Source organism: Wickerhamomyces ciferrii, contig 00034 (genome assembly GCF_000313485.1).
Source record: "Wickerhamomyces ciferrii WGS project CAIF00000000 data, strain NRRL Y-1031 F-60-10, contig 00034, whole genome shotgun sequence".
Lineage (NCBI taxonomy): Eukaryota > Fungi > Ascomycota > Saccharomycetes > Phaffomycetales > Wickerhamomycetaceae > Hansenula > Hansenula ciferrii.
In genome coordinates, this window is record NW_011887706.1 from 1 (window position 1) to 12528 (window position 12528).

Below are 12528 nucleotides of genomic sequence, written 5' to 3' on the forward strand. Positions count from 1 at the left end.
TCAAGGCAACAGTACCTGGTTTATATCTATGAGGTTTTTTAACACCACCGGTTGATGGAGCTGATTTTCTGGCAGCTTTTGAAGCTAATTGTTTTCTTGGGGCTTTACCACCAGTGGATTTTCTTGCTGTTTGTTTTGTTCTAGCCATTGTTGATTGGTTTGATGATGATAAGAGAAGAGTAGAAAACGTAATTATCAAAGGATGGATTCTTGTCTTTATATATTAAATCTCTACTGCATACATCCTTTGAGATCCAACTGTTTACCTTTTAACAATTTTATCGTGATTTTTGATTCGTGTCGTGTTTGTTTTGATTTAGTGATAAACATTGGAAACATTTGATTAACCGCTGTGGAAATACAATGAAATGTAAACAAAGACCTAAATTTACACACAGTTCACACCCTTAACTATTGTACATCTCAGCACTGGAATGACACGAGTCGCGACTCGCGAACAGAAATTTCATTTGTTTACGTTCTGAGATTTACATAGTGCACTGTGTAATTGTGAGTATACTCTTATCTCCAGTACTCATAATTACCACTATAACACATACTTAACAATAATCCACAGTGGTAAACTTCAGAACACAACCGTGTAAATTCCTATTGTTTACTTTTCAAAATTGACGTGTCTTTCCATGAAAATTGGCGTTTAATCGTGGATTTGTTTTGATTTTAATGTATGTATGAAATAAATGAAATGTAGGTATTTTCAAAATGGCGTACCGTGATTGAACTGAGATTTGTATATAAGGAATCCAGTATCCACTTTCAATCAACACATTTACTTTCCTTTAATTCTATATCAATTAATCAATTAATTAAACATATAATAAAATGTCCGGTAGAGGAAAAGGTGGTAAAGGTCTTGGTAAAGGTGGTGCTAAACGTCACAGAAAAATCTTGAGAGATAACATTCAAGGTATTACAAAACCAGCTATTAGAAGATTAGCAAGAAGAGGTGGTGTTAAACGTATTTCTGCTTTAATTTATGAAGAAGTTAGAGGTGTTTTAAAATCATTCTTAGAAAATGTTATTAGAGATGCTGTTACTTATACTGAACATGCTAAAAGAAAAACTGTTACTTCATTAGATGTTGTTTATGCTTTGAAAAGACAAGGTAGAACCTTGTATGGTTTCGGTAACTAAGGTGATTTTCAATGTTTTAATTATTTAATGATGGTTATTATGGGTATATTTGTATATTAGTTTCAATTTAAGTTATAAAGGAGAATAACCTGTAGTTTATCTATCAAATTGACCATTTCTATATGTTTTCCTAACTAATCTCTCTATTCTATTAATATTTATAGGTCTTGGTTTATGATATCCATCACTATTTAATTCAAACCATTTTTGCAAAAAATCATTATCACTATCTTCAATATCTTTATGTCCAGATGGACATTTACATCTACAACCAACACCATATGATTTTGGTGAATCATAATTTTCCCAAAATTTATCTTGTTTCTTATTAGGAAATTGGAAATTATCACTTTGTTTATATATTAATTGATTTTTCAATGAATTTGATGGACAATGTGCAATTGTTGTATGTTGATAACCAATATCTCTAAAATAATGAATTTCTTCTAAATTTAATAAAAACCCCAAGGCAAGACTATGAATTGGTGCATCTCCCCATCTTTCTTTATAAAATCCACCTGTTCTTTCTAAATATTGGAAATATTCATCATATATTGGATTATCCCAAAGATCAACTCTTGCAATTTCAAAATTTGACCAAAAATGATATAAATTATATCGTTCACCATTAATTTCTTCACCTTTCAGTTTTGGTAATTTCTTTGTTGTTGATGCTTTAGTTATTAATTCTTTAATTTCATCATTTGGTAACTTGGAATCATCATTTTGTCCATTAAATTTCTTAGTTTTTTTCAATAAATCTTGAATTTTCAATAGTTCCAAGAAACGATCACTTATTTCATCTTCATTTTGTAAATTCCCATACCTGGAATCAAAATCACCTCTATTATATATAAATTTATTATTTATATTTTCAACAAATAAATCCCATGATGATTTTTTCTTTAATCCTTGCTCTTTAATAAATCCATTTGTCAGACGAAATAAATTTGGTACAGTTTCCCATAATTCTTTAATCATAATGGTAAAACCATACTTCTTACCATGTTTTTCCATCTCTAAAAAGGGATCATAAGTTAAATCACAAAAAAATTTAACATCAGGTTCAACTCTCCAATACCATTTATATTTACGAACTAATTCATGTTTATGGAAAAATCCAGAATAAAATCGACACATTGAATGATAATTTTTTAAAGGTCCATACATTATCCCTTGATCACCTTGAATTTCAACACTTTCTTTAAATTCCCAAGAATCTTCATTTTCAAATTTCCAATGATTTGAAGGTATTAAACCAAATTCAACTTTTGCATTTGTATTATTTTTAACAATTTTTTGGAAATTTTCATCAAATTCAACATTATTTAAAAAAACATAAGGATATTGAAACCATTGATTAAAATGTCTCTCTAATGATTCCATACTTGATAACACATCTTTTAATTCATTATTTCTAGCCAATATAACAAATGTAGCATTTGCTCTTAAATCATCTTGTTTTAAAGCGGATATATCAGCACAACCTTCTATGAATGGTGAATCTTTCTTACTTTTATAATTAACAAGAGATCTATGTGGATTCTTATCGTTTGCTCTTGATGATTTAACACTATTTGTTATTAATATAATTGAACCTGCAATTATAAATGTGATGATTATGATCAATATTGGAACAATTTTCAAATGGATTTGATTGATTTTAATGGAGCGTTTTTGGAAAAGCCGTATTCTTTGCTTTGTGAAGTGTAGCATACTTCCTCTATTCCATAAGAATCTTTTGACCACCTCTTTAGTTGGATTGTTGTTGATCAAGTTTCATTTAAAAAGTTTTGTTTGGCGGCTGATTTTGTTTTCGGTTTTCATAAAAGTTTCGGATTTAGTTTTGACAGATTTCTTAAAGGCTTTAACGAAAGCTTAGCATAAGTAAAAAATGAAAATTATCAATATGAGCTACTGCAAAGTTTTATATGGAAAAATTCAATATGATGAAAAGAGATATCTTCTAAATCTTATACACTATTTTTTTGTTCAATCTCATCAATATCTATAGGTTCATCTTTCTTGTATCCATCACTATTCATATAAAACCAATTTTTTAAAAAATCATGTTCACTATCTTCAATATCTTTATTCCTCAAGGGACATTTACACCTACACCCTACTCCATATGATCTTGATGAATCATAATTCCACCAATTAAACTTGTCAAATATACCATTGGAAAACTTAAAATTATCACTTTGTTTATATATCAATTGATTAATTGAATTTGATGGACAATGTGCTATAGTTGAATGTTGATATCCAATATCTTTAAAGTAATAGAAATAGATCTCTTTCAAATGTAATAAAAACCCCAGTGTAAGACTGCAAGGCTATGAATTGGTGCAGTTTTCTCCCATATATTCAAAATATTCATCATAAGTACAGTTTTCACCATTCATTTCTTGACCTCTTAAGCTTGATAAACACTCCGGCGATGAATTAAATTTATTTGAAGCCCCCATATAAGATATACTTGTACAAACCATGTTATAATGAAGATAAGATGGTAAAACATCACATTCAATACTCTAACTTCTAAAACAATTAAAAGAGTGAACACATGGGAAGAAGTTGAAGCATTAAAAAACCAAACCATCTTCTTGTAATAACCAGTATACAGATGATTCAAGCCTCTTGACAACACCCCTTAAATTTTTTTTCATTTTTTCATCAATGCTAAATCGTCATTAATTTCTTCAGTTTTCAACCCAATAGGCGGAACAAATGCCTTAGATGAATGTCTGGTGTGTACTTTCTCAGGTTTTTCACCAAACAATATAGAACTTAAATCACCAGCATCACTTTGATAAGTTTCCTCAGCTGAACTGTTTCCTGTTCCATTTGGTTTTCTTCTCTTTTTAGATGATGAGTTATTACCTGAATCATTTGCACTTAGATGACTATCATCATTGTTTGTACTATTATAGTTTGGTTCACGTCTTCTTAAACCTCTTCTATCACTTAAATATCCAATAGAACTTATGGAACTATCTTTGAGAGAATTTGAAGATCTTGTATTTTTATGATAATCATTTTGATTTGTTAACGTGGTGTCCATATTATAAGAATGTGAATTTGCTAAATCCAGTAGTATCTTATCTTCTTTCAATAGTTTAATTTGTTTTTCTAAATTAGCATATAATTTTTCTTTAACTAATTTTACCATCTCATCATGTTCATTATTTGCCTTTTCAACTTCTTCAGTAAATTCCCTTTCGGTTCTTTTCACTTGGTATTCTTCCCATAGCCTCAATTCAACTAAGTCATAATCTCTTCTTTCTTCAAAATCTTTAACACGTTCCACAAGTACTTCATTTGTTCCTTGATGTATGGTACTTAATGATCTTTGTAAATCTTGCAACATGGTACGATAATGGTAATCTTTTTCATATTTGAAGCCCTCATCAATCTTGTTTAGCTTATTCTGTACAGTAGCTCTCTTCTTATCCTTCTTGGATATCACTAATAATATCAATAAGTTAGTATTTCTCTCATATATTCAATGTTTGATCTTTGAAGGGGAATCACTATGAAAACACCATAAAATATAAATACATACAATCATTCTGAGCCTGAGGATAATATGCTGGTTCCATCTTAAATGTGATAATTGGTCTTGTATCTTGTCTGAATCTGAAATTGTAATATGTGTATTAAAGTAAAATCCTCTCTTTGTTGAATTGAATTTAAAAGTGCAAAAACTCGTCTTTATTGAATTTATTTACTTTTGTTATTTTGAGACTAAAAACAAAAAAGTAGGGTGAGTGATTATGTCAGCAATTAATACCGTTTAATACCGAGAAGGAAAAAAATATATTATACTCAGCTCGAAATTTATAGATTGAGAGGATTTATACAAGAGATTTAAAGTGGTTTGGTTGCAAATGGTTAAGAAGGTCTTAGTTGTTGTTGAAGATGGGAGTTTAGTGAAGAAAGTGAAGAATATATTGGATAACCATGGGAAACTGGATAAGTCTCAAAAGATTAGTAAAAAAAATGGTGAATTTATCATTCCTACAACTTATGAATCAATAAATGAAATTGAATTGGAATTAGAAGGGGTGATACGGTATGAAACTGTTGAAACAAAAGGTGAATATGAGAATAACCATTCATTATCACAAGTTATAATCCAATATTTACAAATTCAAAAAATATCTCCACAAACTATTGAAAATTTAATATCTAAAATACCCAAAAAGTATACATTATATCCACCTTTATTATTGATAAATAATCAAGATACTTTTGATTCAATCGAATGGAAAGAAGCATTAAATATTATAAACCAAGATGAATTTTTCCAATTAGTATTAAAACAATTCCCTCAAATTACACATATTGCAATTAATAAACCAATAATTGAACAAGATATAATGAGAAGACCTTTCAATATATCACCTATATATGGTGATTTTGGACCTGATCCAACAGACCAAATGTTTGATTCACCTACACAAAGTGATTTTGATCAAGCTTTTTGGTGTACAGTTGTTCAAAATGGAATTTTCCAATCATGGGCTCCAAGGTATACAATGTTTAGTCGGGGTAATATTAAGGAAAAGGCAAGAATTTTAAACAATTTTAAAGATGTTCAAGGTACTAGTGTTATTGATATGTATGCTGGTATTGGATATTTTACATTAAGTTATTTAAAATTAGGTGCTTCAAGAGTTTTTTGTTTTGAATTAAATCCATGGAGTATTCAAGGTCTTATAAAAGGTGTTTCACAAAATGGATTTACTTATAGAGTTGTTGGGAAGGATGAAGTTGTTGAATTTGACCCAAATGTCAAGTGTTGGATATTTAATGAAAGTAATGAGCAAGCATTAGAAAGATTGAGACAATTTGGAATTAAACATAATTTAAGTCATATAAACTTGGGATTATTACCTTCTTCAAGACAAAGTTGGGATCATACTTTGACTTTGATAAACAAATTTAGTAATAGACACAGGGACCTTGGTACATCTATCCATATCCATGAAAACATTAGTGATGAAGACCTTTCAACATTCATGGATTCCACAGCTAAAGAACTAGGACAATTACCACTCATAGATAAGTCTCCGAACCAGTTGGAAATATTCCCCTTGCATCTAGAAAAGATCAAGACATTCGCCCCTGGAGTGTGGCATATCTGTGCAGACTTCCTAGTGAAATAGTTAGGGCTCAGTAGGTAATATACAAACCAATCATTAATTATAATACTACTTTATAGGCGTAGCAGTGTAGCGGGCGTAGTTACAAGTCCGCAGGTATTTGATAATGACTGACATAATCCGCAGTCTAAAAAATTAAAAAAAAAATAAAGCGTTTTTTTAGGCCAAACAAAGTGGGTGGTGATTGGCATTTGCAACTCAGGAACAACGCAGTCTGTCTAATTTAGTGTGATAAAGACATCTTTCTTTTAAGAGATCTCATCGTGAATAGGTCGTGTTTGTTATTGCTCAGTGCTAAAAGAAGGTTGTGTTGCTAGAGATTGTACTACTATTCGTGTGTTTTTGCTGGTTTGTTTTCCCAATTGTTGACTATTTCTTTTTGATTAGCAGAAAAAAAGCTACCTAAAGTCAACACAAGAGAGAAAGAAAGGTGAAAGATTTATCAAGATTGTTTCAAAGAGAAAGACATATAGAGACGCTTTACCAGAGAGTGTGAGCAAAAAAGAGATTGCTTTTTTAGAGTCGTGTGAATAGGAAGACTTGCTTATAGATAATGCCAAACTACAACATCAAGGCCGAGACATCGGATGAATTTACCTATGACAATGGGAATTTGAATCATAATAACAATAACAATAATCAAGGTACTGAAAGCTTTGATCAATTTGTTAACTTTTCACCAAGTTCAACTACAAATTTGAACTCACCAATTGGATTATCACAATTTTTACCTAGTAATTCTTCAAATACATTCCCAAATTTTAATCAAAAGATGTATGGAGGTCAGAATGTTCAACATTTGAGTCAACAACAATTACATCCTCAAACTCAAATCCAAATACAACAAGCTCAACAAGCTCAAGCTCAAGCAAAAGCTCAAGCCACTCAAAATGTATCAAATTCTGGACTAAATCCAATTTCAAACCAACAACAACCAAACCTTTCCATTCAAACTCAAATACCAGTTGTTCAACCCAGTCAACATAGTCCAGTTCCTGGTTTCAAACTTGATTATAATTTACACAAGGCAAATTCTCATACTGATTTAACCTTAAATACTCAACAAACTTCATCTTCATCTTCAATACCTCAACAACAACAACATCATCATCAACACCAACAACAACATCAACAACACCAACATCAACAAAATCAAGGTCAAAGCTCACATATACAACAGACAGATGATGTTTCATTGTTTCTTGATGAATTAAATATGTTAAATTCACCAACAAATGTCTTATCTGTAAATAATCAATTAAGAAATTTTGGAAATTTTGGTGATCAATTCTATCCTCAACAACAAAATAGTAATAACAATAGTCCAATACAATTGAACACACCAAACTTAACACATCTCAATTCTAATGGATCACAATCACAATCCAATCATAGTTATACTTCACCACCACCAATGATAATATCAACACCTCCACAAGATGAAATATCTAAAAGAAGTAATCATAATCATAATTTATCTAATACTTCACAACAACAACAATCATATGTTCCAAGCACGCTTGAACAACAAAGTTTACAATATAGTTCATCAAGTACACAAGGTTTAATGGATCCACAATTTAATGGAGGTATAGGAGGAAATAGTGGTGCATTTTTACAAGCTCAAACTTCAAATGATAGTTCAAATTTATTAGCCCCAGATTTTGGTAGTGCAGCATTTCAAGGTTTACGTACTTCACCATCAAATTCTGCATTGAGTGATTTATCATCAGTTGGTGGATCTCCATATTTATCTGCTTATTCTCCATCACATTTTGGTGTAGATGATGATGTATTATCACAAACTGGAGGATTTTTAGATGTTCAAAATGATTTTAATGATGTTAATGGTTCAAATTCAAATGAAATAGATTTGTTAAGTAATCAATTTAATAGATTAACTGAAGAAAATTTACAAACTAATAATTTAATGAGTCAACCTTCACCAGTTACTATATCAATTGATGCAGCACCAGAAGAAGCATCTAAAAAAACACCATCATTATTTAGTTCAAATAGATCATCACCAAATAATTCACCAAATCATTCAAGAGCAAATTCAAATTCTTCACAAAATATGAAATCTGGTCATTATGCAAATTTATTATCACCAAATGATGGTTCACCATCTGATTTATTAAAACCTGAAGATCAACAACATTCAAACATGAGACAAGGTCGTCAACGTCGTCAATCAAGATCAAGATCAAATTCTACATCAAGAACAACAGGTGGTACAAGTCCTGGAGGTGGTGCAACAAGTGATCGTAGTCGATCTTTATCACAAAATCGTGAAAAAATGTTGGAATTGGCATCACCAAATCAATCAAATAGAAGAGTTCAAAAACATCCATCTATTTATGCATGTCATTTATGTGATAAAAGATTTACAAGACCTTATAATTTAAAATCACATTTAAGAACTCATACAGATGAACGACCATTTGTTTGTACAGTTTGTGGTAAGGCATTTGCAAGACAACATGATAGAAAACGTCATGAAGATTTACATAGTGGTAAAAAAAGATATGAATGTCGTGGATTTTTAGCAGATGGTAAAACACCATGGGGTTGTGGTAAAAAATTTGCAAGAACTGATGCATTAGGTAGACATTTTAAAACTGAAGCTGGTAAAGAATGTATTAGACCTCTTGTTGAAGAACATGAACGTGAAAAGGCAAAATCTGTTGCAGAAGGTGGTAATGGTGATAATTTAACCGTACCTAAATTAGAAGTTAATAATAGTCAATTTCCTGATGGATTATATCAACAATTTCCTGGTTTATTTAATGGTGGGAATTCACCAAATAGTGGGATAAGTGATAATGGAAGTGATTTTGAATAGCATTGATGTCGTTTAAGTGTTTTCGGTTGTTGTTTATGTTATGATTAAAAAAATCTATTTTAGAAAAAAGGTGCACAGAATGAATTTTTATATTCAATATTTATTACCCTTTATTGTTTTTGTTATTGTCTATAAGATTACCAGAAATTTAATTTGATCTCATATTTTGCTTGATTATATCCTTTTATAATATTCTGTGTGCTTGATGCTATGATTATTTGTTTAAAGTTATTCTTTTTTTTATATTATTCTTAATTTTTTGTTCTTTGAATTTTTTTTTATATTAACACGTTCTGGTATCTCTATAGAATGATTATGAATCTGATTTTTTCTGTTTAAAGGTTCATAAGTATGTATTATATTATATCCTTATATTTGAAATTTTTATATATTGTCAATTGATGTGTTTATGAATTGTTTTTGAATGTTTGAAATGTTGTAGTTTATATGCTTATTATGTGGTGTGCGGGTGTCGTGTTGATTGAACTTTTCATTAATATAATAAGATCTGAAGTGTTATATTGGAACTACTTGAACCACCAGGATCACACATCGATAAAACAATGTCTATAGATCTCAAAGAGGATGATAGTGTGAGTATAGGAACTACATGGTATTCCAAAGAACAGTGTACTAACAACTTTCAACAGGTGATTAATAGAATATCTCAAGGTTTCAAACCAAAAGAAGCTGAACTTTCAACATTAGATAAAATAGCTATAGAAAAACAAAAAATAATAAATCAACAAGGACAAAATTTCTTAGAGGAAATATTCCGTAATAATTCACAAAGAGCTATTTATGTTTCAAATGTTCAAATTGAAGGTACAGAACAATTTAGAGATGATTTCCTTACAAAGCAAATCTTACCATTTATAAATAAATCAAATAATTTAAACAATTTATTAAATAATATAGATACTGTTAGTGGGAATTTTTTCAAATCTGGTGCAGTGGAAAATTTAGCTATTCAATTAACCACAGGAACAGGTTTAAATTTTAAATCAGGTTATTATCCAGAAAATTCAATTGAAATTATTCCACATATAAAATTAATTCCAGTTAAAAAATTTATGGCTAAAACAGGTACAAATATTGGAAATGGTGAAGGTGATGGTTATATGACATTCCAATTCCGTAATATCTTTGGAGGTGGTGAAAATTTAATATTAGATGCTACCACAGGGACAAGAACAAGATCATCATATTTATTAAATTATTCAAGTCCAGGTTTTGGATCAAATACAAATTGGAAATTTGATAATAGTTTATTTTTTACAAGTAGGAAAATTGATTGGTCATCTCATGAACAATTAATTAAAGGGATGAATAATAAAATTGTTTCAATGAATATACCAAATGGTAAAAATCAAGATCAAGGACTTATAAATCATGAATTTTCAATTGAAAATATTTTAAGAAGTATTACAAATGTTAGTCCAATGGCAAGTAATAATATTTTATTCCATGCAGGAGATGATTTTAAAACAAGTTTTATTTATAAATTTGCATATGATTCAAGAAATGATAGAACTTTACCAACTAAAGGTGATTATTTTTCCCTTGTTAATGAAATTTCAGGAATTTTACCAAATTTAAATACTTCAAAATTCCTAAAACAAAGTTTTGAATCTCAAATTGCAAGAAATTTTATTGATGGTGATCATATAATTAATTTATCATTAAGAGGTGGTTGGTTATATAGTTTAAATAAGACAACACATTTAATGGATAGATTTTATTTAGGTGGTCCAAATGATATTCGTGGATTTTTTTTCAATGGATTAGGACCAAGAAATTTTAATGATACACTTGGTGGTGATATTTTCTTAAGTGGTGGATTAAGTACATTTCATAGATTACCATTTGTTAGTAAAGAATCAAATTTTAAATTTCATAATTTTATAAATTTTGGTAGATTAATACCATTAGATAAAAATGAAAATTTTACAACTACATTAAAAGAATTAATTAATGAACCTTCAATTGGGATTGGAACAGGTATAGTTTTTAAACATCCAGTTGCAAGATTTGAATTAAATTTTGTTTTACCTGTTACTGCACATGAAAATGATTCTATAAGAAAAGGATTACAATATGGTATTGGTTTATCATTCATGTGAAAACACTAAAAAACTTCATTTCATTATATATGTATATAGAAAAATTATATGATTTCTTAGATGTAAGGTATATTTTTTTAATGCTATATGTAAGGAGAACATATTAATTTATTTACTCGTGATTTTTGATCCAATCTTCATGAACTTTTATAACTGCTGGAATTATTAAACTTTCAATATCAACACCTTTTTCCACTTCTTCATCACTTAATCTAAACCATTCAGGTTCAATTTTTGGATCTTTTGTTACGAAAACAACTTCTTTTTTCCTAGTTTGTAATAAATTACCAATAACTAATTGATGATTATAACGATCTAAAGCTTGATTTGATTTTTTAATTAATATAGATTTATCAGTTTCTAATTTAAAACTTGTAATTAATGAACCTGGAGCCCAACTATCAACTAATCTTCTAAGAAATTTTGGAACAGGATCTAAATTAACCACTAATTTCCCACCATTATGATCTTGAGCTTGAATTTTATGTTCTGGTAATTTTGAATGTGGTAAAAAAAAATCAGATACAGCAGCAGCTAAATAGAAAAGAGCTCTACCACCAACAAGATTCAAAAGTTTTGAAATTTCTCTTAATGAAAATAAATATTGATTCACTGTAGTAAAAGGTAATAATAATAATAAATTTTGATCTCTTGCATCATTATATTTTTTATAAACTTTATGCATAGTTTCACTATATTTAGGATCAATTCTTAATTCACCATTAATTTCAGTCATATAATCTAAAAAGCAATTTGTAGTATGACTATAATGTCTTGAATAAGGTAATAAAGAGAATTCACGATGTAAAAAAATCACAGCATAACCATTTTCAAGAAAATATTCAGCACTTGTAGCACCTCTTGTACCAGCACTAAAATTATCAATAAATCTAACAGTATTATTTTCCAATGGGACAGTAGTACCACCAGAAGTGACCAGTACCACTTTTCTTCCTTTACCTTGGTCCTTATGAAATTGAATGAATTCTTTAGTTGATTTATGTAATTGATCTAAATATGAAGGTGGTTGATTTGTCTTGAAATAGTTTTGTTCATCAGAATCCTGAGCCACTGGGAATTCGGGCACATTTCTGTCAATGGCTGTGTCTGTATCTGGTGCACTGGTGTGAAGGTTCTTGGACATTCCGATGTGATTGAGTTGATCTTTTAAATACAAAAGTAGTTTAAACTGATTGGAATGATGGTATTCTAATATAATTTGAATATTCGTTTA

General features: G+C 29.5%; 7 protein-coding genes across 7 annotated transcripts; 4 read left to right on the top strand and 3 right to left on the bottom strand.

Annotated features, from left to right (window-relative positions):
- Positions 1 to 843: 843 nt before the first annotated feature.
- Positions 844 to 1155, top strand: BN7_1573 (histone H4; the record flags this gene model as incomplete). Its single annotated transcript, XM_011277759.1, has 1 exon — positions 844 to 1155. The coding sequence occupies one exon, from the start codon at positions 844 to 846 to the stop codon at positions 1153 to 1155; it is 312 nt and encodes a 103-aa protein (XP_011276061.1).
- Positions 1156 to 1251: 96 nt separating this feature from the next.
- Positions 1252 to 2871, bottom strand: KTR7 (putative mannosyltransferase; the record flags this gene model as incomplete). Its single annotated transcript, XM_011277760.1, has 1 exon — positions 1252 to 2871. The coding sequence occupies one exon, from the start codon at positions 2869 to 2871 to the stop codon at positions 1252 to 1254; it is 1620 nt and encodes a 539-aa protein (XP_011276062.1).
- A 952-nt stretch (positions 2872 to 3823) lies between these two features.
- SDS3 (Sds3p) lies at positions 3824 to 4760 on the bottom strand (the record flags this gene model as incomplete). Its single annotated transcript, XM_011277761.1, has 2 exons — positions 3824 to 4626; positions 4724 to 4760. 2 exons carry the CDS (start codon positions 4758 to 4760, stop codon positions 3824 to 3826), a joined length of 840 nt encoding a protein of 279 aa, XP_011276063.1.
- A 288-nt stretch (positions 4761 to 5048) lies between these two features.
- TRM12 (tRNA(Phe) (4-demethylwyosine(37)-C(7)) aminocarboxypropyltransferase) lies at positions 5049 to 6329 on the top strand (the record flags this gene model as incomplete). Its single annotated transcript, XM_011277762.1, has 1 exon — positions 5049 to 6329. The coding sequence occupies one exon, from the start codon at positions 5049 to 5051 to the stop codon at positions 6327 to 6329; it is 1281 nt and encodes a 426-aa protein (XP_011276064.1).
- Positions 6330 to 6879: 550 nt separating this feature from the next.
- BN7_1577 (C2H2-type zinc finger protein) lies at positions 6880 to 9171 on the top strand (the record flags this gene model as incomplete). Its single annotated transcript, XM_011277763.1, has 1 exon — positions 6880 to 9171. One exon carries the CDS (start codon positions 6880 to 6882, stop codon positions 9169 to 9171), a length of 2292 nt encoding a protein of 763 aa, XP_011276065.1.
- Positions 9172 to 9734: 563 nt separating this feature from the next.
- Positions 9735 to 11294, top strand: BN7_1578 (SAM complex subunit SAM50; the record flags this gene model as incomplete). The annotated part of the gene is made up of 1 exon (XM_011277764.1): positions 9735 to 11294. One exon carries the CDS (start codon positions 9735 to 9737, stop codon positions 11292 to 11294), a length of 1560 nt encoding a protein of 519 aa, XP_011276066.1.
- Positions 11295 to 11406: 112 nt separating this feature from the next.
- CAB2 (phosphopantothenate--cysteine ligase CAB2) lies at positions 11407 to 12438 on the bottom strand (the record flags this gene model as incomplete). The annotated part of the gene is made up of 1 exon (XM_011277765.1): positions 11407 to 12438. The coding sequence occupies one exon, from the start codon at positions 12436 to 12438 to the stop codon at positions 11407 to 11409; it is 1032 nt and encodes a 343-aa protein (XP_011276067.1).
- Between the last annotated feature and the right edge of the window lie 90 nt (positions 12439 to 12528).